The 27,113-nt window shown below is 38.0% G+C and overlaps 3 protein-coding genes across 7 annotated transcripts in view; 1 reads left to right on the top strand and 2 right to left on the bottom strand.

The window, feature by feature from the left end:
* Positions 1 to 751: 751 nt before the first annotated feature.
* On the bottom strand, positions 752 to 15,292 carry RB195_008930 (uncharacterized protein; the record flags this gene model as incomplete). 3 transcript variants are annotated; one of them, XM_064195685.1, is made up of 17 exons in its annotated part: positions 752 to 847; positions 1,678 to 1,848; positions 1,923 to 2,023; positions 2,086 to 2,185; positions 2,250 to 2,378; positions 3,354 to 3,524; positions 4,839 to 4,964; positions 5,190 to 5,258; positions 7,300 to 7,393; positions 7,479 to 7,559; positions 8,029 to 8,188; positions 8,678 to 8,812; positions 9,660 to 9,747; positions 9,881 to 9,984; positions 14,389 to 14,580; positions 14,798 to 14,930; positions 14,999 to 15,292. In XM_064195685.1, 17 exons carry the CDS (start codon positions 15,290 to 15,292, stop codon positions 752 to 754), a joined length of 2,244 nt encoding a protein of 747 aa, XP_064046828.1. The 3 variants fall into 3 exon arrangements, with proteins under 3 accessions (XP_064046828.1, XP_064046831.1, XP_064046829.1); XM_064195684.1 differs by lacking the exons at positions 7,300 to 7,393; positions 7,479 to 7,559; positions 8,029 to 8,188; ... (4 more) ...; positions 14,798 to 14,930; positions 14,999 to 15,292 and adding exons at positions 2,812 to 2,946; positions 3,607 to 3,673; positions 3,740 to 3,852; positions 5,307 to 5,324; XM_064195683.1 differs by lacking the exons at positions 752 to 847; positions 1,678 to 1,848; positions 1,923 to 2,023; ... (7 more) ...; positions 14,798 to 14,930; positions 14,999 to 15,292 and adding an exon at positions 12,854 to 12,953 and having other exon boundaries at positions 7,276 to 7,393.
* Positions 5,493 to 6,964, top strand: RB195_008931 (uncharacterized protein; the record flags this gene model as incomplete). Its single annotated transcript, XM_064195686.1, has 2 exons — positions 5,493 to 5,600; positions 6,290 to 6,964. 2 exons carry the CDS (start codon positions 5,493 to 5,495, stop codon positions 6,962 to 6,964), a joined length of 783 nt encoding a protein of 260 aa, XP_064046830.1.
* Positions 15,293 to 23,134: 7,842 nt separating the features above from the next.
* The window catches only part of RB195_008929 (uncharacterized protein), a gene marked incomplete at both ends in the record, with an annotated part of 34,555 nt that continues 30,576 nt past the window's right edge, over positions 23,135 to 27,113 (bottom strand). For all 3 annotated transcript variants that reach the window (XM_064195680.1, XM_064195679.1, XM_064195682.1), the window contains 6 exons: positions 23,135 to 23,264; positions 24,877 to 24,992; positions 25,303 to 25,473; positions 25,641 to 25,724; positions 26,694 to 26,816; positions 26,923 to 27,024. In XM_064195680.1, coding sequence (XP_064046824.1) covers positions 23,135 to 23,264; positions 24,877 to 24,992; positions 25,303 to 25,473; positions 25,641 to 25,724; positions 26,694 to 26,816; positions 26,923 to 27,024 — 726 coding nt within the window. The remainder of the gene's footprint in view (positions 23,265 to 24,876; positions 24,993 to 25,302; positions 25,474 to 25,640; positions 25,725 to 26,693; positions 26,817 to 26,922; positions 27,025 to 27,113) is intronic.

The following is a 27,113-nucleotide window of genomic DNA, read 5'->3' as shown; positions in this document are numbered from 1 at the left end:
ACGATGTTAAACAAGTGTTCGAGGCAACTTTTCAAGGTTTCGAACTTCTGATAACAACTGAATCCTGACTTTTCCATGGTCCCCACGGACATCGATAATCCCCACCCACCAACCTTCGAACTCCTTTACCCAGCGGGAACATCTGTGATTCCAGCCGGCCTGGTCTCACACATCAACCCGCCTATGCTGCCCCGTGCGCCTCGCCTCATAAATTCCATCGGAAACGGCAATTTTTTCCCGGAAACGATTTTCTCCACAATAAAATCACAAAAATCAAAATAAAATTTATTCTTTTATCTGAAAACGAAACTATGGACGGAGAAACTCCTGTGGATTTAACTATAAAAATCGATTTTTATCAAAAAAAAACCACATCCTATGCTACATATACTACGATGAAGCTCTAAATAAATTCAACGTATGTTTTAAATAATAGTTACAAATTCACAATACAATACAATATACACTGGACATAAAGCTAGCGATAAAATAATCAGATCAATCAATACGAGAGCGAGAGATTGATCGACATATCGATATCGATATCGATATCGATTTCGACGGAAATGGAAGTGAAAGCAATGGACGCACTTTGCTTTTAGAAATAATAGTATTTTCACACGAGTTTACTCTACTGTGTGTGATTAATTTCTCATTGCATTTTAAAACTGAAACATGCTGGAAATAAAATTTTTCGAAAAAAAAATTCCCTCTATCGTTAACTAAAGAGATCAAAAAGATCAAAATTTCTCTATAACATCACATCGGATGAATGTCGTCGTCCGATGGGAACATATTCATGCTGCGATGGTCGCCTTCGATACGGCATCACCACTCGTCGAAATTTCTGGAAAAGCTGGGATTAGATTAGGCTCTGCGCTAATCTACAAGACTAGCTGGACAATCGCTGATCTAAGACGACAAAGAAAATTTGATAATTTTCTCCTTGAAAAATCAATAAATGCATATGAGATTCGTAGGTCCCAGTCGTAAATTCGTTGTTATATAAAAGTGTGAAAATCAACTCTTAGCTAATAAACATTTTTCCGGGACCGCCCAACCTTTCGAATGAATGGCAGGGTCAAAACGACATGAAGCACGATGCAGTTGCACAAACGGCTGCGCTCGAAGCGGTGCGGTGGAGCGTAGCAGTCAGAACCAAGAATGGACCATTGCTGTCACCTGACATCATTTCTCACGGTAGTTCGCGATGGTCCCACCACGATTCCGATTCCGTTAACTCCTTCGCGCCGTGATTCATGTCGTTTTGACCCTACTACATCATTCTTTAATTAGATCGGCGAACAGAAACTAACAGGACTTTTTTTTAGAAACCTTTGAAATTTTGAGATTGTTTACTTATTTACTCTTTGTTTGTTTACTTGTCTTTATTGCTCTAAACACTGCCATTAGGCAAACATCGATTTGTGTCAACCATACATACATGGAACCACTATCTACAAACCACTTTCTCTTCAGTTTTACAGGAATTTTCAACAAAGAATTTTCTCTTTGTAAACAAAACTGCAAATGAAGGGTCAGGTAGTTCTGTGAGATTTTGTAAAAGAAACAAAAATTTCCCTTTTTCAATTGTTTCCCTGAGCTTTTCAACCTTGAACGATAAATTTTATGGCTGTTCCTCCGCAACTACAAAATAAAACAATGAAATTCTCTTACCTCTCGTATGGTACTACCTTTGGCTGTGTAGAATTTGTAAAGACCAACAATAGGTATAGCAGATGCAGCGGATAAGGCAAAAAATATGCCAAGAATGTTAGCAAGCGGTGAAAATTTGTAATCTTGGTACGTTAACGGTTGGTAATGAATAAATGACGATAGGATCATCATCTAAATCCGCTCATAAACCAGCAGAAAAACTTTTTGTCCAACGTAAATCGAAAAAGATAAGAAAAATTTGTTACTAGTAAAAATACTGGCGCCAAAAACATCCAACATATCCTCCAATAGATTCCCGGCTCAAATCCAAGCATTTCTTTCAAATCGCGTACAAATTGACTGATTCCTGAAAAATTACGGTACGGAACCTTGTCTACAGTATGGCTACAGTTTTTTTCTATTCCTCACCGTATATATAGGCGACGACCATAGCTTCGCAAAATACTGCGATTAATATACTCCATGTTACACCATACACGATCAACCATTCCATAATAAGTATGCCGCCCTATGGAAATTTTTAGAAAAAAAAATAACATTCAGGCTAAAATAAATTAAATATAAGAACTTACATTCGTACATATAAAAAACCCGACGAGCATATAAAATGAAAAGAGGCACGCTATGAAGATTTCACGATTGCGTTTGATTGTAGGAAATTCGTCTGATAACGCTGTGATGATCGCCTCTGATCCACCAAACTGGAATTATTTCAATTATGAGAAAAAAATCGCGATATTATGGATTTTCCACTATTCTTCTCAGTGTTGTGCTCTTATCCGATTGGGGTTCAAAAATGGATATGACACTATAACTTTAAGAAGAAGGGATCGCAATACTTTCCTCAATTGTCCACAGTACATGCTAATTCAACGAAAAAAGAAGAGTTAAAAGCTGGGTTCGGATAATTTTCCAATATTCCAATTTCCACTGATGGGTTATAGACTTAGTTTTCAGGATTCGCTCGCGGACAGGGTAGGTGAACACCAGATAATTATCAAACTTAGGGATCCGCGCAAAGAAACTCAGCACCCAGTACGTCTTAGAGGTGTGCAAATCCAGAAATAAGAGGCATCAGCAGCACTGATTGTATCTGTTCACCCGACGATGCAACTCTTTACACCCATAACTGACGAGATCGAGCACTACATAATCTCGTACGAGTGGTGGAATTTTCTTTAAATGGTCACATTTCGTCACTTGCACAGATGTACAGAGTTGTCTCGTTGGATGAACTGATGCTTCTGATCCTCCAGATACTTTCAAATCCTGGATTTGTATTGTGTTGTTCCCAATTCATAAGTATTGCAACGAAAATGCGTATTTCCGCATTTTCGTTGCAATACTTATGAATTGGGTCCTATCCAGTGAAGAAAAATCTAATATCGGAAATTTCCCTGAACATTGCTATCACGAACATGCTTCAATGCCACTAGCATCCAGCAGGCGTAATTATTTCGCATTTTCTTTCCTTGTTGTCCTTTCTCTTACCAGGAAAACAACAAAACATTTAGGAGCAACAAAATGTGTAAATATTGGCAAAAAACAGTTTCTCAAGGTGTTCGTGGCGGAGTTATTTCGTGCTTCTCAAAGGAATGCCAGCTTCTCGTCCACCGCGTTCCACAAAAGCAGGACTATGCACATATACAATGCAATAGTAATACAGTATAACTCACAGAACTGTCGAGTCCCAACGTCATTAGCATGAGGAAGAATAGTACCGACCATCCTGGTGCCCATGGCATAGTAGCCAACGCTTCCGGATACACCACAAACACGAGACCTGGTCCTTCTTGAGCGACTGAATCGATTGGCTTACCGCTTTTGCAGGACATGTAGCCAAGGACCTCAAAATGAGGAGAATCTCTCATCATAAGTATTTTTCAAAGATACGTTCGCTATCTACGATGCATTTGAGGTCAGTGATACCGAAAAGATGACGAATCCTGAGAGGAAACTTGTTGCACAGTTGATTGCACTCGTGATGAGAGCATCACTGAAATTTCCTTATCAAAATACAATCAACAACTAATCTTTCCCTATAGCTATAGTAAATATCTACAGGTAAACGTTGTTGTTGAAATTGTTGTACGAAGAATAGGCCATAAGAACACCAAATCCAGGACCAAGAGAGAAGAAAACTTGTGTGGCAGCATCCTGCCAAACAGATGGTTTCTGCAACGAAGAAGTGATCAGAAATAGTATTCGGACGTATCGATTGATCAAACATATTAGTTTGAGTGATTGGCAGCAAACTTACTAGCGTTTAAAGGCATCACCCCACGAATCTGGCGTTGGAGTATTCCTATATTGGGTCGTGGATTATGAATACAGGGATGATTCCGTTCATCCCTCCCTGTAAACAGACAGCTTCGGAATACGGTTCCTTACGACGTCCTCTATTGCAACGCGCCACCCTTGCGTCCCACCCCCGCCTACAATTCGTCGAATTAAATGAAGGAGCCTATCGAGGCGTCCGAATAAATTTTCGACGAATCGCGGGCTGGGGCGGGACGCGAGGGTGGCGCATTGTAATAGAGGACGTCGTAGAGCATCGCATTCTGAAACCGTCTGTTATTAGTGAGGGAGGGAGGGATGAGCGGAACCATCCCTCTATGCATAATCTACGATCCTACATAGGTATAGTCCAACGAAAATCCATACCACACCAAATTCGTGGGGTGATGCCTTTAAAGTGGAATCGGCAGATCAAAACTATTAAATAGGCACTATAGAAAAAATACCACAACAAATATTTATAATAAATATACACACATAATACAACAATATTATATTTTCTATTAGTGAGGTTACAAACTCTTGAAGTAAAATTTTCATTAGCCTGAGTTTTTTTTCTTCAAGAAACTTTGTATACTCCATACCAAGATTATTGACCTGTTTTTCAGAGCAGCGATCCGAATAAAACGGGGTAGATAGTAATTTGGAGAATGAGAATGAATGTTATAAAAATACAGTGAATGTGTATTTGAAGTAAATAATAAATAAAATAAACTGAGAATAAATTAATCAGAATGGTTTTCTTTTTCGAATTGCTTAGAATTCTGAATGGCTTCTCTGACTTACAAAATGGAGGTCTTCGCTAGAATTGCTTACGTTGTAACGTGAAGTCTTTAAAGGAAAATTTGAAAATATAGCCAAACCTTGAGCATTTCTATTTTAGGCCTAAGATAGTAGTCAATTCCCATTTCCGATCCAGGCAAAGTTATACCACGAATGAATAGAACGCCAAGCACAACATACGGAAAAAGAGCTGTGAACCATACAACCTGTAATTACAACTTGTAGCAAATAACTCCTTTGATTAAAAAATGATAATAAATAACTTAATAAGTTTACTTAATAATGCTCATTTCCATTGCATACCAACAAAGAGAACCACCCACAAAAAAATATTAGTAAAGAAAATTTCTATAATTCTTCTCCACCCTTTTCAATGCGAATAGATCGTCATCCTAGCAATTTATTCAATTTTAAAGATATGACCCACTTACCTTTCCACTCATTCCAATCCCTTTCCAGAGCGAAAAATAGCAAATCAAGTAGACAACCGCCAAACAGATCTGTAGAAGGAAAATCGATGAGTATTACAAAGGATAAAAGTGCCAAACCTTTTCGAATGCCTTCATTTTTTGAACAAATTCTTATAGGAAGACTCTAAAAACCTTTCTCTCAGCTCTGAAACGGTCGAATTTCAAGTTATTGTATGATCAGTAAACCTCTAAATAACTAATCGTCTTTTTAATTGATTTCCTTGAGCTGTAGCCAAGATTGGTACTGATCGTCTTTATTAAACAATGGCTAACGTTTCGGCGTTATCGCCTTCGTCAGAGCCTGGAAAATTCAAAGCCATTAGTGATTTATCCCCTCAAGCGCCTCCTCACCCTACAGAATGCGTCCAAACGGTAGGCAAACTCAATTAAAAATTCATTCAATCGATTAAACACTACGTTTCAACATGCCGAGATTCAAAGACAGTCGAACATGGACAACTAATCGTCTATTATCGTTGCGTTCTTTATTGATAATGTGCAATGACCTCTCTACTACAAAACACATATTTATAGGTATATTTTGGGACATGCACATATTTGCTTTTGACGTAAAGCACTCGTGCCGTAGCCTAAATGAAGTGAAACCAACGTGATCCGAAAAACCAAAGAAATCAATCGAATAAGAAATTTTGAAGGCTCTGGCAAATCAATCCATTTAGGGTGTGCCGGCGTAATTCCTAATCGTTGAAGGTTTTGAACGCGGGTTGGCCTATACAATGACATGCGGAAGCAAGCCGATGATCAAGTCAGTGTTCTTCTCCTCGCAGCAAGCCTGGCAGCAACTTATCGACCCCGAAGGGATGAAAGGGTTGGTTGGCATTAGAGCGGTCTCAAATCCTCGACGACCGTTTCTCTGTCAATTCTTTTTTACAATTATATCGGTTCACGCTCAATCATTTCATATCAATAACAATTTGGCAGAGAATTACTTCTGTTGTGTAGTTAATTGACTAATTAACGTGATCACTTCATTGTTATTAGTACCTTCTATATATGCACAATCATATTCTCATGGAATTTAATTTGAACAATTTGTGAAGAAAGCGGTCGTGGAAGCCTTGGACAACCAAGGCGTCCCTACTCAGTATATAAAGGTACTTCGAGAGTTGTACAGTAACTTCACGACCGGAATTTCGCCATTCTACAAGAACATCATCATTGACGTGAAGAGGGGGGTCCGACAGGGTGATACAATCTCACCAAAAATATTCACAGCCACCGTCGAGAAAGTAAAGGGAAAGTTTGAATGGGACCACATGGGAGTGAAGTTTGATGGTCGGCAGCTACACCACTTGCGCTTTGCTGATGACATCGTACTGTTAACACCTAGCATCAGCCAAGCGGAACGAATGCTCACCGAATTCGACGAAACATGTGGATGCATCGGTCTTCAGCTGAATCTGCAAAAGACGATGTTCATGCGCAACGGATGGGTCTCGGATGCCCCAACTACGCTCAACGGAACGAACATGTCTGAATGCACCAGCTACGTTTATCTGGGTCGGGAATTGAACATGATGGACGATCTGATCCCCGAGCTGGGCAGGAGGAGACGAGCGGATCGGAAAGCGTACAAAAGCATCGAGGATGTAGTGAAGAAGACCAGGAACATCCGGCTCCGTGCGCACCTCTTCAACACCACCGTGCTTCCTGTTTCTTACTGTGCTTCGGAAACACGGGCATTTCGCAAGCAGGAAGAAAACGCGGTGAAGTAGGAGTACCCCGCTTCACGCAAATTAGGGATTCGGAGATCTCTCCTACGTCAACGATCGAAGATTAGAGACGCCGCGGCGTTTGTCAATGAAAGTAAAATAAGGTGCACCGGACACGTGATGCGCCTTAACGACAGCCGTTGGATCAGTACCGTGAGCGACTGGGTTCCTCGCGATATTAAGCGCACTACAAGAAGACAGCCGACCCGATGGTCAGATTTCTTCACGAAGTCCTTCAAAGAAAATTATGATGCTCTTCGTATCCCACTGGGCGCAAGGTGATCAAGGTGATTTGAAGCAAAATTCCCGTCCTTCTATGTAAGTAGGTCATCACTTACTGCTATATGCCAGTTCATATCACCCAAGTCATCGAGACCTCTAGCGACGTGGGATGTGGTGTCGCCGGGAGCATGTAGGCCAAGAAAACCTTTGCTGAAAAAGTAATCAATATTACTCCGTACAACAAAAAATTAAAGAATAGGAAAGCATATAACAAAAACGAAGCATTTCTACTCACTAGAAATATTCTTCTGCTGCAGAAATTCTTGATGATTCATCCTGAACTGGTGGCCGACAATGTGATGATCCATCACTCCAACTGAAAAAATGATTTTTTTCAGTTAAAGTTTTGGTTAAATTTAACTGAAAAATGATTTTTTCAGTTAATTTCAACCAATGAAGTAGGTTCCAATATATGGGGAAATGCGATAAAAGGTCCCCGTCATTTCAAATTCTACGGTTATTCATCTGCCTACCGGTAGGAAAAGATATCAAAAAAGTTAGCACGAGACCTAAAATATATATATAAGATATGTTAGAAAGCCAATGTCACCAATACCGGAACCATAAATATTGGCTATAATTTATTTTAACGCCTCAATTTCAAGAGCGCGATTTTTTAAAGTGGAAGCCCAGCAATTTCTCAGCGTTCAACTTTAATTAATCAAAACACATACTGACAGTTTGAGAAATTCCGTGATTTCTAAGAGAAAAAAAGCTCATACAGAATCGCAGTCACGTCTGAGGCTTTATTTTACAAACATAAACAGATTCCTCTAAAATCTTACTGTGGTTCATAGCATGCAGGGCTGTTATAGGAGTTATTGCAACTGGCCCACGGTAAATTAGTTGTAAACGACGCGTACAAATAGTGTAATCCCCATGCGATGACGACATTGTAGAAGAAATCCGTGTAGAAAGCGATCATAATCACACAGTAGCCAATTCCTTCAAATAAAAACAAAACCAATAAAATGGATAGTTTATGTATAAGATGGACGCAGAGATCTAGAACGTCATGTGTATGAAAAAAAAGGAAAAGTGAAGAAAAATTGAGGAGGTGGTAGAGGAAATAGTGCAAAAAGTCTTGTTTTTGGCTTCCATTTTCACAAGGATTATTCTGTTATTAAAAAAAGCCTTTTAAAATCATGTCGTCCACGATTTCTGTTCAAAACTGGCCACTCCAAGCGAAAACACACATTTCACTCTTTTAGTACGGTAAAAAAACCGTGTAAAATAACTCATGAAGAGTTAATTGGAATTATGCAAGGTTAACTATTTAAGCTGAACAATCCAGGGCCACCACTGGCCGCCACCAAATGTCTAATATTTATTTTAGATTTTAAAAAAATCACAACTCTTTTTGTGATTTTACTAATCTAAACTAAACAATTTTCGTTGTTTATTATTTATTTCCCTAACGAAATTGAAACGTACCTTTAAATAGTGGACAAATACGTCCCCATGTAGTTATTGCTCCTTTACGATAGTATTGTCCTAATGAGAGTTCCATATAGAAAAGTGGAATGCCCGCTAATAACACCATTAATGTGTATGGTATTAAAAATACACCTGAAATCGTCTGAAATAGATCATACGGGGGTGATTTACTTTTTTTCTCTGGAAATGCATTTTTAGGAAAAACTAATTTTATTCCACTTATTTTCCTGTTTTCGTCCATAACTTTTCATTTTATTCCAGAAATTCAATTCCAATGAGTAATAAATATTTTCTGTTATGGATTTTTGGATGGTGAAACATGGAGGAAGTAAAAATCCACTGGAAAAGAGATGGATGAGGACTATAGAAAATAAAGAAGAGTACGTAGATTAGAAACTTAGAAGAAACTTTTTTAATTTCAATTTTTAGAAGTGGAAAAAGTTTAGGATACACGACCACAACTTATTATTCAATCAAATTTTCATAAATTTCCAATTCTAATATTTTAATTTTAATTTTAATTTTTTTCTAAATTGTTTTATGTATAATAATCCGAATTATACAGTATAATTGTTTATGTGATGAGCGAATAAATGTACATAACTGCATTGCAGTCTAAATTACTGATAAATAATGTTTTAAATAATTATTTAACTGATGACGTGGCTAGAAAGAAGTTTGTTTTTACCCTCAAGAAAACACATTATTTAGAGGAAATTTGTAAATATCTTTATAGGGTTCATAACTCGGATAGATTCCATGAATACGGCCCAGTTAATATCCATTACGGCTCGGACTTTCTGTCTTAGATGAATAGATGGTGTTGTTTCAAACTATTCTAGATATTTTTTTTTTAAAAAAGAACGCATTGTTTTCAGAAAGTTTTTAAATATCTTCGTAGAGATCATAAGTTAAGTGGATTCCGTGATTACGACCCAGTTAGTTATTGTACAGCTCCTAACAGTAATAGACCTCATACCTCCACCGTTTTTGAAGCATAAATATGGAAATCGCCATATATTCGCCAGATCAACTGCGAAACCAATCACAGAGAGAAGGAAATCGACCTGAAATGATAAAGATAAACAGACTTTTCATCCAAAATTGCAGAAAACTTGGCAAAAAAAAGTTGTATGCGAAAGGGATTGAATCCACGTTGATCTATCGAGAATCCGTGTTGATCTAATCCATTGAGTTCACCTTTGTCGACCAAGTTTCTCTTTCATCCGCTTTTATAATTGGAACGTTCTCGACGACTGTATCTTTTGCCATTCCATTCGAACGTACATCATCATCCAAATCATCTGAAATTGGAAATTTAAGGAATATAGTTATTATATAAATTATTTCATACATAAATAATAAAATATGTGATCATAATCCTTCAGCTATTCATCCTGCTGCTCATCATATCATACATATTTTCTAGTGCTAAAACCGTACGCACATTCTATTGTCAATTTTTTTTTTGATTTAAGGGCGAATTTGCTTGCATGATTCTCGGTTCTTCACGTTTTTGCAGAGTATTTGACTTTTTTGAATTTTTCAAACTCAAATTATTGATTAATATTGTGTCACAGTTCTTCTCTTTAAGCAATAATTCCTTCAATTCCTCTCCTCCCAAATGTGTTGTTTATTGATAAACAGTTGAGGCTCTACTATGTGCGTAATTCCTTACAGGACCTTGTATGTTGACGCTGAACTAGGTAATTCGGTAACCTGGTAACAGCACCTCTTAGACATAAATGCATCTTATTATTATTATTATTATTATTATTATTATTATTATTATTATTATTATTATTATTATTATTATTATTATTATTATTATTATTATTTATTACTCAATAACATCCCATATTTTTGTTGTTCCATTCTCCACATATCGGAATTCCCTTTTTTGGCCAAAATCCTAGGTTTCTTTTTTGTTTATCTGTTTCCATTGCTCTCGGACAATATGCGTTGAATTCCCTTCACATTGAATAATTCAAACACCGTTACTGTTCTAGGTTGGCATGACGAACTCAATGCATTGAAATTTGCTGCCTTTCTTTTCATCATAGAGTTATTGTAAATTATACAAATTACCACCTTATTTATTGATTGATTCCGGACCAATTACAAAAAAGTTCAAACCTGCAATTTAACAGTTCAAATTTCTAAAGAGCCAGATTCAGAACGATGAAAAACGTTGAAAAATTATGCACCGACCCAACATAATGGTTTGGAAGTTGTACTCTTTAGATTTGACCTAATACTAGAGCGATTACACCGAGAAAAAAAAACCGTGACGTAGGTATACAAATAGCGGATGTCGCGCTGGAACAAGACATGTTTCACAAGCAACTTTAGGGCGTATTTTGTTAAGAAAAAAATCGATATCGCTATGAAGTACTACTTTTTCATTAGTAGAACTCTGAACAGAACTTCATGACAATACAACTATCTTATCCCTCAGTTTTTTTTTTCGTCTGAAAAAAATTCTGAAATTAAACTGTGTATTAGTTGGAACTACCTTTCTTTAAAAAAAATAAGATTGTGACAAAAAGGATCCTTTTAGTCGGAAAATCAATTCTACAACATAAACATAAAATAATTGTATTATCCTTATTTCCTTCACCAATAAACAGCTTTGTGCAAAAATCCTCTATTCCAATTCTGTTCAATTTCTATTGACCAAAATCCCCTTACACATTATGAGGATGTAGTCCAAATGAACGCAAGAGCACTATTCATCGCTCTGATTTTTTTTTTCGTTTCAAAGCCTTTTTATAACAAGCCCATCAACATAGGATTAGTGAACGTTGACCTCCAGTCATAGTCTTAACTAAAGAGGGTGATCGAAATTCAATTCCAGAAAATTATAAAACAAAATGCTATGTGTTAGCAATATCGAAGATATGTCTTTTTCCGCTATTCTTCGAGCTGTTATCTACCGGTACCGATCATATTCGTGAGGACGTGTGTAGCACAGCCGGCAAGAGATTCTGCCGTCTGCACGATCGATCGGAGGTTCGAGTCCGCCCCAGTGTTCATCAAGCCTTTCATCGACCTCCGGAGTCGATAAATTGGTACCAGACGTGTCTGGGAGGATAAAAACACTGGCTTGACACATCGGCTAGCTCGAGCAAGTCATTGTATAGGCCAGTTACACGTTCGTAAACCTCAAACGATTCTGAATTGAAGTGAACGTGGTGGCGCGGGTCCCGAGCGGATTGATTAACGCCAGCCACTTTGTCCTTTATCCTTTTGTCAAACACATTCGATAATTGATGTTTTATTGTGAATAGTAGAGAAAATTTTCAAGAATCTCCCTATCTACCCTTCTAAAGGGAAGGACACCACACCGCCCTCCCCTCCCCTCAAAAAAACTTATTCTTTTTTTTTTACTTGCTTGACCCGCAGCCAAGATCTTGGCTCCTTACCTATTGTTATTTATCCTACTATTCGTGTTTAGTATTCAAATGCTAAGAATTGATCATTCGATGTTCCAAATGCCTCTCTAAAAGTTCTGACTGGTATCCACACCGTGAAGGGAACAGTTTTTTAGCCATGTCCGACTATTCCTGAATCTTGGCATGTTGAATATATAGCACTTTATTGATTTTTCGGAGCTGTAGCCAAGATGTTAACTGTGGATTTTTTTTTTGAAGGGGGCGGTTGACCTTCTTATTTACATTCGGTCCCGAATACGTTCAACCGCCTGAGAGGGTCGCGTGTGCTGCAACGAACGCATGCTTCTGCGCTGTTTGACACACTCACACTCCCTCCTGGAGCTATTACCGTATTCATCGCTTCGGATTTGAATATTCCAAAAAAGGACTTTTATCAAAGAAATCACTTATTAATGATCGTTAACAGAGCCACCCAAAGCAAATTCAGCGGGAGAAGGCCGCAGGGTTTGCTACCTATACCGCGACTGTATGAAACTGTCGTTTTTCTGTACATAACAGTTCAATTAAAGTACCAGTATAGGAAACAGGTTCCCAAATGGCTCATAACTCGACAATTTTCCACTAGAAGAACACTTCATTCATCACATTTTGACTCAAATTACAATTTTATTGAAACCCACCATTGCTAATGATATTCAAAATTGCTGGAGTTAGCTATTCTATTTTTCTTCCTTACAGACACTTATTTTTGTGATCTATCACCTTCTGAGTGACATACTCTCGTCAAAACGTTTCTTTTCTTTTCTGCCAAGGAAACATCCTCTAGAATCAGGTATGAGCTTAGGCAGACATGATTCCGTAGCTATGTATGGAATCATGTCTCCCTAAGCTCATACCTGATTCTAGAGCATGTATTCTGAGAGATCATTTCTGGACAAACTAATGAGTCTTATTGTAGCCTGCGAACTATTGCCCTCTTAACCCTTTTGGACATTCGCCATGCAACCATACAAGATATATAACATGGATTTCTCACGGTCACATATCAACTGAAACGTTTGTGCCCTCAAAATATTTAAAACATCGGTAATTCTTTACGCATAGATTAAAAATGCAAAGTCACTCTTCTCAAGATTCTTTGACTGGCGCTTAGAAACAAATACATAATAAAATATAAAGAATAATAGAATATATATGAATATAGTAAGAAGAGAAGGAAAGTAATAAAATATAAATGTAGGAAAATGTTCCACTATATTACTAATATTTTTATACATACAACACAACCATACACAATACTCAATAAAAATCCCAAGGAACAAACCCAATAACTATTCAAACCCGTTTTGCCGTCTCACTATTCCCCAACAGATATGTCGTCTTCCCCAAACTTCCCATAAATCATTTCATACCTGCAAAAACCCAAACAGTTTGCCTCAACGCGCGTTATCGTTCTTGACACGTCCGAAAAAAAAAAAAAAGAAAAAAAAAAAAAAACACCCCCCCCCCCCACAAAAAAAAAAAAAAAAAAAAAAAAAAAAAAAAAAATGGTAAATAAAATAAAAAAACCCCCCCTTTTTTTTTTTTTTTTTTTTTTTTTTTTTTTTTTTTGTTTTTCTTCTTCGACCACCCCCTTTAGAAAAAACCCCCCCCCGGTTTTTTTTTCCCCCTTCCCCCTTTTTTTCCGGGTTAAATTTTTCAAATCCCCCCCCTTTTTTTTTTTTTTTGGGGGTGGGGGGTTAAAAAATTAAAGTTTTTTTTTTATAAAGTTTTAAAAAATTTTAAAAACCCCCCCTTTTAATGGGGAATTTTTTAAAACCCGGGGGGGGGGGGGGAGGAGGGGCCGGGAAAAAGCCAGTTTGCTCAACGCGCATTATTTCTTCGCGATGTTTAGTATGACGGTCTAGGATAATCCCCTCCTAAACCTTGTACGGATAATTTCTTGTGGAGAGAAATTGTGACAACGTGTCTCCACTAGTCAGGTATCCTTTCGTCGGTCCATAATGAACGGATGATCTTCGCTAGTTCACAAATCCACATATAGAAAAAGATTTCGGCACTTGAGCACTAATTCCGTCGTCTCCACCAGACTTTCCACTATTCAATTTTTGAACATAGAGCAGAACCTCCGACTCCGTCGATCCATGACGGTCGCTAGACATGCTCAAGCTCAAGAGGTGATGGCATTTGCCGGTTCTGCAAAGTGTTAAAGTGATCACTCCAAATTGGAAGCAATTCCGACAGCAACTTCATCAGCAGTGATGAGGAGTGAAGAGCGTCGTTACATTTTGCTGGTGTAATCTCTATGTGCACCATAAGCTTTCTTCGGGTTCATGTCCTGCCATGTCCTTTCAAACTTCTTTGCTCTTAATATCAATTCGTTTTTGCAGTCTTGCTGCTGACGACGTTTCTCCTGGTTGAAATCACCAGTACTGCGGTTGGCACATGTAGAATTATCTGTGGATTTTGTTTCCGCACAAACAAAAGCGAACTTCTTCCTCGACTCTAGAAACGAGAGTTTTTTCCCTTGTCTTCAACACAGTTTGTGAAGAAGTCTGCATGGTAAGGTTTCTTGGTCCGTACTCCAACATTAATAGACACAAGTTGGCGGAATCTCCTTTTGCACTTTTCATCTTTCAGGACTGCTGTGTCCATCCTCGGTCAAAGAAGAACTCTCTGGTTTCTTCTTTGGAACCGTATTCTGAAGCTGAGAAAAACTGACCAGAATCGAAAGCGAAGTTCCAAGCAGCTCTAGATTTCCAAATATCCAACTGAGGAATGTTCCTCTTCAAGGCGTAGTCGAGCTGTAGTTTGACAGCTCCAAAACGAGGAAAGTTTATGAGGTCCGTCTGCTCCTATAAGTCGACCAGAAGGTTATCGTTATCCAACTTTGAACTTACACTGAATAATACCAATTTCCTACTACATAACATCGTTGCCACAGTCCCATCTTCGCGTTTGCGTCGGTTTCGACAATTACCACTTGCTGCCTGGGTATTTCAGATATCAACGCGTTGGCTTTATAACAGAAAGCGTCCCTTTTGTTCTCTTCAGCGGTTCCCGTAGGTGCGTGGGCACTTACGATCCGGAGTTTACATTCTCTGCGATCCCGCAGTCGTACGAAAATGCATCTGGACGACGCTGAGCCAAATCCCTCCACAGGGTTGTTGTAGTCGTTCCTCACATTTATCGCGCAGCCATTTCTTTTCATCAGCATCGCCGCAGTAGATAGTGTAGTCCCTGACACCGATGGCGGGTCGATCTCTAATGCGCGTTTTCTGAAGCGCAGCAGACTCACACAGAGATATCCCAGAAGTTTAGACAGGGCGGCTTGCTGAAGTTCGTTCAGTTGAAGAATGAACCACAGTTCAGCGTTACGAAACGAATGATTGTTGCCAAAGATTCCATGCTCTTTCAGGCAGTTGACCTTTCACGGCTTCGGCGATGTGCTGGATGACAGCAACATTTTGCAATGTACGGGAATCTTTCGCAACATATCAGTGCGGGTTATATAGCTCGTACGATCACATCACGTACACTCGAATGCCTGATTGCGTTTAGTGAAAGCAGGCTCACCACGTGCAGGTAGCAATCAGACTTGTACACGCGGTCCCCTTAAATCCGATATTCCACCTAACTCTAGATGAGGCACGGTACGTTAATTCGTACTAAAGAAGCTAAGCATCTTTGAGAAAAAGTTTTTGACAATGGAATTGGTCACTTACAAATACTTAGTTATTTTGAGAAAATACAAATGTTTACAATAGCGGACACATAATTGATTAATGAAAAACTTTAATTGCTACCGTCTGAGATAATTTCGTGCATTCAGTAGAATGTAGGATCCAATACAGTAAATACAGGAACTTTGCACAATAGCGATGTAGTGGTGTGTCAAGCGTTGTGAATGATGGTTGGTATCATCTTTCGCTTCAAAGCACGTACACAGTTTGCTAGTTCCAAAAAAAAGCAACTCAACGACGGCATTCTATGTATGTTTGTTCTATAGGATGCTGACTCAGGAATGGGCAGCAAGAAGCATTTACAAAAGTGCGAAACGACGTCTGGAAACTATTCCTCCATGAGAAATGAACATGGAAAGTTTCAACACCAACATTATATTGTTATTATTATTATACATTACTTTATATTTATATGTCATTATTGTTTATTTTATTCATACTATTTAATATAGCATTGAGGGAAGTAAAATTCAAATAATTTAAAATGAAGAAAAAGACTATTAGATAAAAAAGCATCGAAAGGCATTTTTCTGTTGGTAAACATGATATTTTTAGACTCACCCAATTTTCATATTTTGACTTACGAGGACTTCTCCATTGCGCCTTTAGTATCCAAAAAGGGAACTTCCGAAAATTTTTAGAAAGTATACTTATGTGGACTTATTCGAGTATATTTGGATGTTATCGTTTCGGTCCGACTGTTGGTTCAACCCAAAAAAAAAACCAAAATACTAGTCATCAACTCTACAACTCCAAGCTACCAAGGTCGAACATGGAACATATATAAATGTGGACGCCTAAGCAATTGAAGCCAGTGCATGCGTATTCAGCAATTTTTCAAAGCTGTAAAATTCCGATTGTTTCATATGAAAGATGTTCTTATAGGAGACGTTTCTTCAGCTTATTGTTAAGGTAACAGTGAGAAAGATTTCCTTAAAAGCATCACCCCACGAATCTGGGGTGGTACGGATTTCAGGTGGAGTATTCTTATACGGGATAGTAGATTATGGAGCGCGGGGTGATTCCGTCCATTCCTCCCTAATTGCCGTAAAAAACGGCACGGAAGATGCGGCGCGTGCACAAGGCTGACGCGCTCCAATCGAATTCGTTGTAGAAGATAGCGCGCCGGATCCCTCGAAGCCATATCGTTCCGGCCGTTTTTTATGGAAGTTAGGAAGAGATAGACGGAAACACCCTTCTCTCAATAATCTACTATCCCGTATACGAATACTCCACCTGAAATTCGTACCACCTCAGATTCGAGGGGTGATGCCTTTAAATCAAATAAAAACCCCTTAATAGCATCGATAATCGCACCACATGAGCTACCGTTTGAAACGCAAACATAAAACCATCATTCACGCGTTGTTCACCAAAACGAACGAATATTTCGGTTTAAATCACATTCTGTGATTGAATTAGGCTGAGTCGAAAATAATCTATTGTAATTAATTACCATATGCTGTAATTACGCATCCCCTCTCCAAAAGAAAACGATAGTGACCCAGAATAACTGAATAGTAAAATCTTATACAAATTTACAACCTATAAGAAACAAATCTCCTTAGGATGCGTCAACGCGTTTTTATTACAATTCGTAATCGTTGCGGTTTTGGAATGCGTGCTGTTGGAACGTTTGGAACCCATACAGTGGCTTGCGCCGTCCAGCTGAAGATGTACTTAGTGTTTTCATCCTCCCAGACGAGTCTTGCACCATTGTATCGAAGCCGGAGAGATGAAGGGCTTGGTTAGCACTAGTGCGAATCCGAACCATTGACCGTGCGCCCACAGCAGAACTCTTACCGACTGCGTTTCACCCGCTATTTTTTTTTAGGTGGTGACGAATAATCTATTCCTATCACCAGTTGATGTGACGATTCATCTAACAATTCATTTTCCCTCTGCTGCATGTGTATAGAAACATATTTCCATCGTTACAACGACTACAATAAAAAAAAAAACGTAGCGGAGACACTTACACATTCTTCATGAAATTTTTTCACTGGATATCACAACATGTTGCCCTTTGAACATCGCCTAGCCATCAAAAGAAAAATCTATCAAACTCTTTTAAGTGAGTAAGAAGTTGCTTTTCCAAAATAAAAAGAAAGTATATAAGACTCTGTCACACGAATGAAAAAATGTAGCGCAGTCGGTAAGAGATCCGGCTGTGGCTGCACTACCGATCGATGGTTCAAAACCGCCATGGTGCCAACCAAGCTTTCCATCCTCTTGGTGTCGATAAATTGGTTCCAGATTTGTTAAGGAGGACAAAAACAATGATTTGACACATAAGCTATCTCTCATAGGTCACTGTTATACTGGCTAGATACGCGTTCCTAAACCTCAAACGATTCTGAATTGTGGTGAAACGCGTAGGCGGATCTCCACTGGGAATGATCAAAGCCGTACAGTTTATTCTCTTAGTTTACAGCTAAAAGATGATCTATAGCACCTTAGCTAAAATCAAACCAATTTCTGAAGGTATCGATTGTTATTTTTATTGTTTTCCTTAAGATTTTATATTCACAGTTTTGCATTTTTCTATTTCGATCGCAATACAAACTACTGTAACATGATGTAGAGTGATGAAGGTTTTTTTGGGAGGGTGGATAGGAAAAATGTGAAAATTCTACGGGAAAATTATACGAAGGATCATTATCATTCACATCTTCTTTCAGGTAACATTTTGATCTTCTTTCATTCGTAAAAAAGCATTAAATTTCACATCTGAGAGAAATCAGGTAAAAATAAAATTTTCAAAAAAAAAGTGGAATTCAGAAAGGATTGTGCCGTGAACCAATATTTTCTGACTAGATGATCATCTAGGACTTAGAGATGTAAAGTCAATATTTTAATGTGCAATCGGGATGCGCTTAACATAATTATTTGCAACTCTCCTAAAATCCCACAACTCTAAGGAAACACATACTCTGTTATTTTTATGTAATACATTTCAATAGTATAACTAATTATAAGTTATTCTGTACTCGTAATCCGCGCGCCAGATCCGCAAAGCAAATGACTTATATGTAGGTCAATTTTCTCCCGTCACACGATGGTGAAAAATTTGAGCTTATTTGAGCAATACTCCAGTAATAGTTAGCCTTGCGATTTTCCAGAAAAAAAAACAAGTTGCACTTTGTATCAATCAAAAGAACCTACTAAGAAAAAACACCGAATCTTAGAGGAAGAAGAAGAAGAAATCAAGAATGTTGGGTATCTGGAAAGGTCATTGCTAGTTCTCAGTGTCGAACCAATAAAAGTAACGGGGAAAGAAGTGATGGACATAAAATTGCCGTGTGAAGATTGAAATGAGAAGCTGAGAAAGAAAAAGATCATGGAGCTGTTGTGAGAATATAAAGTAGTAGGATACTGTAATAGCGCTTTAACAAACAAACTTTTGGTCCCTAATAATTTCTTCTTCGTTCCTTTTTTTTTTCGTTCCTCTTCTTGTTCTAGCATTTATATTATAATGCAGTTATTTAGTTTTTATTGCAATCGCGAGAAATTGCGAGTAAAAATGGCACTGTAACCTTACTGATCACAATTATGAGATTAAACGCGATTACGAATGAATTATGGACGAAAACAAATAGTTCTCAAGAGAAAAATTTTTCTTATCAGGGGTTCCAATGCTTTTCGTTTGCTGAACTAGCAATAGGATCTAAAACTCCTTCCTTACATGTTTCCAAGCAATTTCCCGGCTAAATAAGTACCTTTCAAGTGGCATGTTCATTCAATCTTTCCTGGTGAACTTCAAGAAAAAAAAAACCCAAAAATTTTGGAAATTATAAGCCACAAAATTTCTTGCTACATCTAAATACTCGCTGCAAATTTTATACAGTATAAATCCTATAAATATATGGATATATATATATATATATATATATACATGCCAAATATACTCGATGATAATCGAAAATTATTTTAAAATTATAGAAAATTCAAGGACAACAGAACAAGGATTATCAGTGATACTAACGCTGGGTAGAAAGAAATGATCTCCCAGTAAAAAAGGGGCTAGAAAAGCGAAATTTTGCAAAAATTTCATGTAATTGTCGCAACTAAACCAATTTAAAGCAACCATAACTTTGATTTCAATTTTTCTCTGCAAGATTTGCTTATCAGGTTTTGATCAATTGCAAATAAGTTGTATTCGAATAATATATATATATACAAGTAAATTTATTAGAATCATGTAGTGTATTTGAAAAAAAAAACGTCTCACCTGGTCCCGTCGGCATCTCTAGGATAATGTTCGTGGGGCAATGTATGAATATGCTTAGGCAAATCACCGGAAAACTATTATATGGAGACAGCGATACGCAGGCATTAGCCGGCTACTTCAGCAGTAGCAGAAGTATGTGGGGTTTATCAACACATACATAGCTACTTCCAAGAGGGAACGCGAAAACATTTCGCGTTGCACACACATGGCAGCAGTTTCTTCGGAAACTGCCTAAATTAACAAAGGATTTCCCACACTCAGAAAAACTCCTCAAGCCTTTGACATTTCGATTTCGATGAACGCATTTCCTTCGTCTTTATTTTCTTTTGAAAAAAAAATATTTTATTAAAGTGATTTTACTGTCTTAAAAACATTCAATACTTTATTTATCAAAATACTAATCCCATATCTTATCCTTATAGTAGTTTTGAATTGAACTTTTCGAACTTGAAATTTCTATTTTGTTTTCGATTGCAGAGCTTCGATAATTTGTGAAAATTTAGCTCCTGACAGAAAAAAAAACAAACAATTCTGTAAACTAGAAACATGTAAAAAATTCCAGAAATAAATAGATAAAAAGTTGAAAACAAGCAAACCTAAAAAAATTCAAAAAACGGAATAAAAAGTAAAAATGTCGGAAACTGTAGAAGACCCTAGTTTTTCTTTCATGATTTTATAAAAACGCCTTCCATAACCTGTTACTTTTTCGAAAATTTGATACATTTCTCGTAAGAGGACGAAAAAAAGTTTATTATTTGAAAGAGAAGTGAACTATCAGATAGGCCTGCTATGAGTAGTTTTAACAATTTAAAAAAAAAGTAAATATAAAGTAAATATAAAAAAGAAAGTAAAGTAAGTAGTAAAAGTAAAGTAAATACAAAAAGTAAATTTGGTATGCAGGAATTTTACATTTCTTCATACTAGCGATTCCGAAAAATCATGTCAGTTACGCAGAATTTGGCAACTGCCCATGTCTGGTTGATTGGCTACCTCATCAGATACTTATAGCATGATGCTCTCTGAGTATCCTAATCCTCAAATTATCGACTTCATTACATTTCATGTACATTTTCTTTACAGAACAATCTAGAACTATAGAGTCTTATAAAAAAAGAGGTCCGGCATACCTTTGCGAGTGAAGTCATGTGACAACAAATTAAATCCGAGAGGAAAAATCGTTCCTGATACGATCATCGGAGAGATCTTGTCATCTCAGCTCTGTGAAACGAAATTGTGAAACTATATGGCTACGACATTTCCATTCCCGAGTAGGTGTCGTCGTCCGTTTCCGGTAAGGGAGTTCATGCATCACCTAGTTGAATTTTTGCAGCTAAAGAGATCGTTTACGGGGGGAGGGGGAGGGGGAATTCAAGGATAATTTTGAAAAAAATTTTTCTTCATATTCGGTGAGAGGAAAGTCAAGTAACAGAGTCGATTCCGTCCTAGTGCTCACCAAGCCTTTCATCCCTCCGGGGTCGATAAATTGGTGCTGGATTTGTCTGGGAGAATAAAAATTCTGACTTGACACATCGGCTGGACCCCACAAATCATTGCGTAGGCCACTTACACGTTCTTAAAGTTACACGTTCCCCTCGAATCTGGGGTAGTGCGGGTTTCAGGTGGGTTATGTCTACACAGAACCGTAGATTAAAGATTGGGGATTCCATCCATTCCTTCCTAATTGCAATAAAAACGGCCCCGAAGATGCGGCTTCGAGCATTTCGGTGCGCTATTTTCTACAACGAGTTCGATTGGAGCGCGCCATCCTTGCGCACACACCGCATCTTTCGGTCCGTTTTTTTTTACGACAATCAGGAAAAAATGGACGGAATCAACCTTTTCCCCATAATCTACGATCCCACTCGAAACCTGCACCACCCAAGATTCGTGGAGTGATGCCTTTAAACCCCAAACGATTCCGAAGTAAAGTGAACGTGGTGTCATGAAGTAAAGCATCGTTGAAAGCGCTCCCATTGCTTTGGGAGCTGAACATTCTTGACTTGTCCTTGGCGACGTGCGGCTGTTGTTCTGTGCTGCTTCCAGTAAAAATAAACGCATACCCAGAAATATTTTCTATCGAAGAACCGATACGGACAGGAAATTTCAGGAAACAATAGCTTCGATATCACAATACTCAGATCCATGTTATAGTTCAAAAAATTTGAAACATAGGCGCTGGTACTCAAGCCGTTGACTCCTCAAAGACCATTTGACTCAAGTGAATTCCTCGACCAATAGAAAAACTATGAGCTAAATCGAGGGAACTGAGAAAATATAGCTTCAATAGCATGATCCGACAATTCATCCGTTGGATTGTTTTTTTTTCCTCCTTCGCTTTCTCTTCCTTCCCCTTCCCCCTTGTCTCTTTTTCTCTTCTTCTTTCTCAGAAGGAAACGAGGAATAAAACTTAGCAATAAGGGGAGAGATAGGTAGTTTGATTTGACGATCCGTGGCATTTAAAATCTAAAAAAAGAAGGATGAAAAAGTCAGAAGACCCTCTATTCCTCATCCCTAAGGTGCACTTTGAGCTCTTGACTTTTATACTTTCTACAAAATCCTTAATTCGCTATCCTAGACAGAAATGCAACAATTTATTGCATTTATAATTATTTTTTTCACAATGTTTCAAATTCCAAATTTTTAGGTAGATTCCAAAAGAGGGTACGAAGCAATTCTACACATCCAACGCATGCATCTCAAAAAAAGTGCCCAATTACCACATTCTGACCCAGCACTGACCCTGAATATGTCTTATGTAGCCGTACAATGATATATTTAAAGAATCTATTCAATTTTTATTCACAATTATTTCAAAATGGACCTTCCAAGGACAAAACTAGGAGAACCACATTAGCAATATAGACAAGCTATGTACATAGTAAACAATTCTATCACGAGGTATCGAAGCAAGTAGAAGTTTTTGAATCACATTCGAATGACCAGATACAACTAATTAGTGTACTGTAGAAGAAAAAACTCTGCAGAACATTCAAAATAGGGAATGAGTAAAGCTTTTTGTACTCACGGGAACTTTCCTTATGACATTCGTTATCAGAAACAAAGATATTCACATAGTACTGAATCGTCACTGACTGAATGTGAAAGCGGAAGGTGGTAGACGAGCCTTAAGCCGTTCGAATACAGGAACCGTTCTTGAGCGCATTTTCAACAGAATGTGCTCGTTAAGGACAAATGATGAAAATTCGAGATCAGGCCTGAAATCATGTCGGAAAACAGTGAGAAAAAACCATAGAGACAAAATTTTCTACCGAAATCTGTCCAAGATGAAACGAATCTCTTGCTACCTGCCTATGGATTAGTGATCTACAGCTTCACACACAAAGAATTCCGAGCTTATCTTACATAGTATTGCACCACATTTCCAGCATTAGCCGAGTTAAGGTGAACTATATAACTTGACAGCTTAAGTTCTTCGAAGGTCCTTCCCCAAGATCACTGATATTGATTGGACTGGTTAAAAATCGTTGAAACTCCAACATTTGGGAATGTACGGGCTCACTCTAAAGTAAGATTTCCCAAAAATCTTCCGCTAGAATTGAAATTTCAGAGTAGTAATAGAATTTAGAAGAGTAAAAAAATTTCTTTAAAAACCAACACCATGGAAAAACCGGATGCATGCCTTAGAATTACAGACGCAAAATAACTATTTCACGTTGACTATTTTTAAATACGGCATGTTGGCGAGAAATTATCTACAAAAGAAACCAGAACTGATGGCGCAAGGAAGCAGAATTAGCAATAGTAAATCTGCTCCACAAAATTCTGTTCTCTGCACATGATAATTAAGGGGAAATTGGTTTGAGTAAAGACTTAGTTCTCTATTGCAACTTCTCATGGGTTTTCTTCCTATCCTAAGTAAAACATAGACAGTATCGATCTGGAATGCAGTTTCTTCAACATTTCCGCTTACTTCGTCCGAGTGTTAACACTCACGAGGAAGCCGGACGCGCTGTGCGGTGTTTCGTGAAATCGCCGCCGATAATGGATGCGATTATGTATTTGGTCGGTGTTGGAATGTAAAACGGTTCAGAAAACAAAGTAGCGCAGAAAGAAAACATGTCACGCTCGGGGTGCAATAAAGCATAGTGCATATAATAATCCGATAAAAGACACTATAAAAAATGCATCTGAAAGATTATGGGATGAACGCAACTTTATTTATCCCACGACAAAAAAAAACTTTTATCCCCATAAATAAGTTACTATTGCATATGGCGATGAACGGCAGCTCAGTGAAATGCAATAATACCATCTCTCCCACATCTCAGAACAAGCGCTCTGCAACGGAAACGAGTTTCCTGCATGTTTAACCTTCTAGGACCTACGGAAAAGGGGACATTGTTCTGTCAAATTTAGCCTAATCGCTCAAACTTGAGTCATCGGTACATATATGGAAGAACGAGGATATTTCGTAACGTATGCAATCTCTCCATGTTGCAGCTCGGGTACAGCAAAACTAATAAAAAAAAATTCATGCAAGATTAGAATAAAATATAGCGTAGTGCTATAGAACGAGTATAATTACCATGAATTTGAACTTTTTGATGATTCGGCCAAATAACTAAGCTAATTCATCCAGCAAAAATAACAGTTCAAACATTCGTCAATGCTTCAGTAAAACAAGTCTCATGTTCAGGATGTGATTTCATCTCATTTCATAACAATGCATATCGTTCAAACATGAGCTCTCTTAAAAGAATCTCTGCACAAAAGTAACTTGGCGCAGATGTTGTAGAGGTAGAGGTAGAGTGGTAATTCGTGGTTCCTTATGTGTTTAGTGCGAGAACAAATACATGTTACACTTACGATCGACCGAGTAACTCTGTCACATCGTCCATCACCATCAAATAACATCGACCAGCACCTCTAGATAGCTTCTTCTCTTCGGTTAGCTGCGCTCGATCTTCTTCATCGCATGAGTACTAAAATAAACAATATATACACAATAGACAGTTTATATAGTAGAAGTGGATGTATGCCACATAATTTCGCTAGGTTACGGCTTCAACAAACATTTCTATTAAAAAAAATTAGCTTTTGGATGAGAAAGTGACGGCAATTCCTAGAAATCTCAGCCAGCACCATTGCCTTTGCATTCATTTGCCTAATCTTTCATGACTGAGTGGAATAAAATACTCCCCGAGGAGTATTTAGTTGTATTTATACAAAAGTAGTGATAAACTGGAGCCACTAGCTCCTTGAATGTAATAAATCATCCTGGAAGCAACATACCCGGAACATCCTCGGATATTTACTGAAAAACACAGTGACAGGTATGGAAAGCAGAGCAGCAACTTTTGCGGCAGGAATATAGCGTGTAGTGAGTAGGTGACGCTCCGGAGACCATTTCAGAACTTCGTGCATTGTAAAAGGTGAAAGATCCAGAGAAGAGAGTTCCTCGTCCTGAAACATAAAAATATAGCTTCAGAACAAAGCAGCGGACTTCTACTCAACCAGGAGATTGGGACCAAAGGCAAAAACATATTATTTTATGTTTTTGCAAACCCCTCTTTGAGTTTTTAGACTTCTCTCTTAAAGGGGAGTTTGAAAAAAAGAAAAAAAATCCTCACCTTCCTCGGACGGCCACGTCTCCTTTTGATTTCACTTGATTGACTCAGTATGCTCACGTCAGACTCATCCGATTCATATCCTCTCTTGAAAAAAAAGACGTGTGCAAACAATGAAACAAAAATTATGGAAACATGAAATAAAAAGAGGAATGCCAGGTGGAAATCAAGCAGTTGACAATTACATAAGTCTTAAGTTTTCTGTTGAGCCCTCATTATCCGAAAGTTAAGGTGTAGTCTTTAAAGTTTAAAGTTCCGTACACTATTTCCTGGTTTCTACAAGGAATTTGGAAAAATTCTCCAAAAACAACATTAACGGAAAAAAGCAAACAATTAAGCGCATTGGTTAATCAATCCTTCGGAGATGTGTCTACGTGATCGACTTCAATCCAGAATCGATTGAAGATTATCAACGCGTGTCCAGCTTATACAATGATTTGCGGAAACTAGTCAGTGTTTTTATCCTCCCGGCCAAGTCTGGTAATAATTTATCGGCCTCTAGAGGATGAAATGTTTGGTTGACACTGGGGCAGATTCTAACCACCCGTCGATCACGCAGTCGAGCCTCTTACCGACTTCGTTGCACTGGTCCCAGAGTGAGACACCTAGGCACGTCCCAAAGGTATTGATCAATGCCGCGCACTTCACTCATTAAAGGCAACATTACAGCGAGGAGAAAAGATATTCACTGAACCAGTTGTATCAGTTTGTTTCTTTGAATCAGTTTTGTTTCCTTGAATTAGAAAATAATCGTTGATAACATTATCGAAATCAATTCACATGATAAAAGCATGGTATGCGCCTTAAACTAAGTTTCAACATCTTCCTTAAGTTTCTTGGAAATCTAAATATTTCAAAAATAATCCACAATCCTTTGCTTTCAATAGTCGATTCATTTGTGTTTTTAATATAAAAATGTTTCATTTCGATTACTGTTTTTACTGTTCTTGCTCAACTCCATAGCAGGAGGGCTCAATTTTCAGAAATATTGTAAATGAATTTCAAAACACTTTTTTTTTTGAAGTTTCTGTACAATCATTCCAAGCACAAAACTACCTTGCTCCTTTCTGAATTCAAACGGTCTCGATTCATTGTGGAAGCTCGATCCCTAACAAAAGGTGCTTTAGCTGCGTCCAGAATGCTCGTATACAGATCATTGATGACATCTTGGTCAACTACCTAAAACAATGCTCGTAAGTAACCACCCTTGAAGTCACAAGAAACGAAGAATTGGAGCAACTTCCGAACTTCCCGCAAAAACGAACGCAAAGATACGACTACTAACATGTCCATTCTTCTTCAGATTTTCTATAGCAGGAGAGAAGGTGGTTCGAATGTGGCGATCCATAATCTGCTGGAGTTCTTTTGTGATTTCGTTTTGGAATATCTGAAAACAAATTCTTAACGATCACATACAATAGGACGAAAATACAAGGAAACAATGGAACCATAGATGCGATAGTCGGAGCCGGTGCT

The sequence above is a fragment of the Necator americanus genome, chromosome III (assembly GCF_031761385.1).
Source record: "Necator americanus strain Aroian chromosome III, whole genome shotgun sequence".
Taxonomy (NCBI): Eukaryota; Metazoa; Nematoda; class Chromadorea; order Rhabditida; family Ancylostomatidae; genus Necator; species Necator americanus.
The sequence above is the reverse complement of the archived record's forward strand: the minus strand, read 5'-3'. Positions and strand labels throughout refer to the sequence as shown.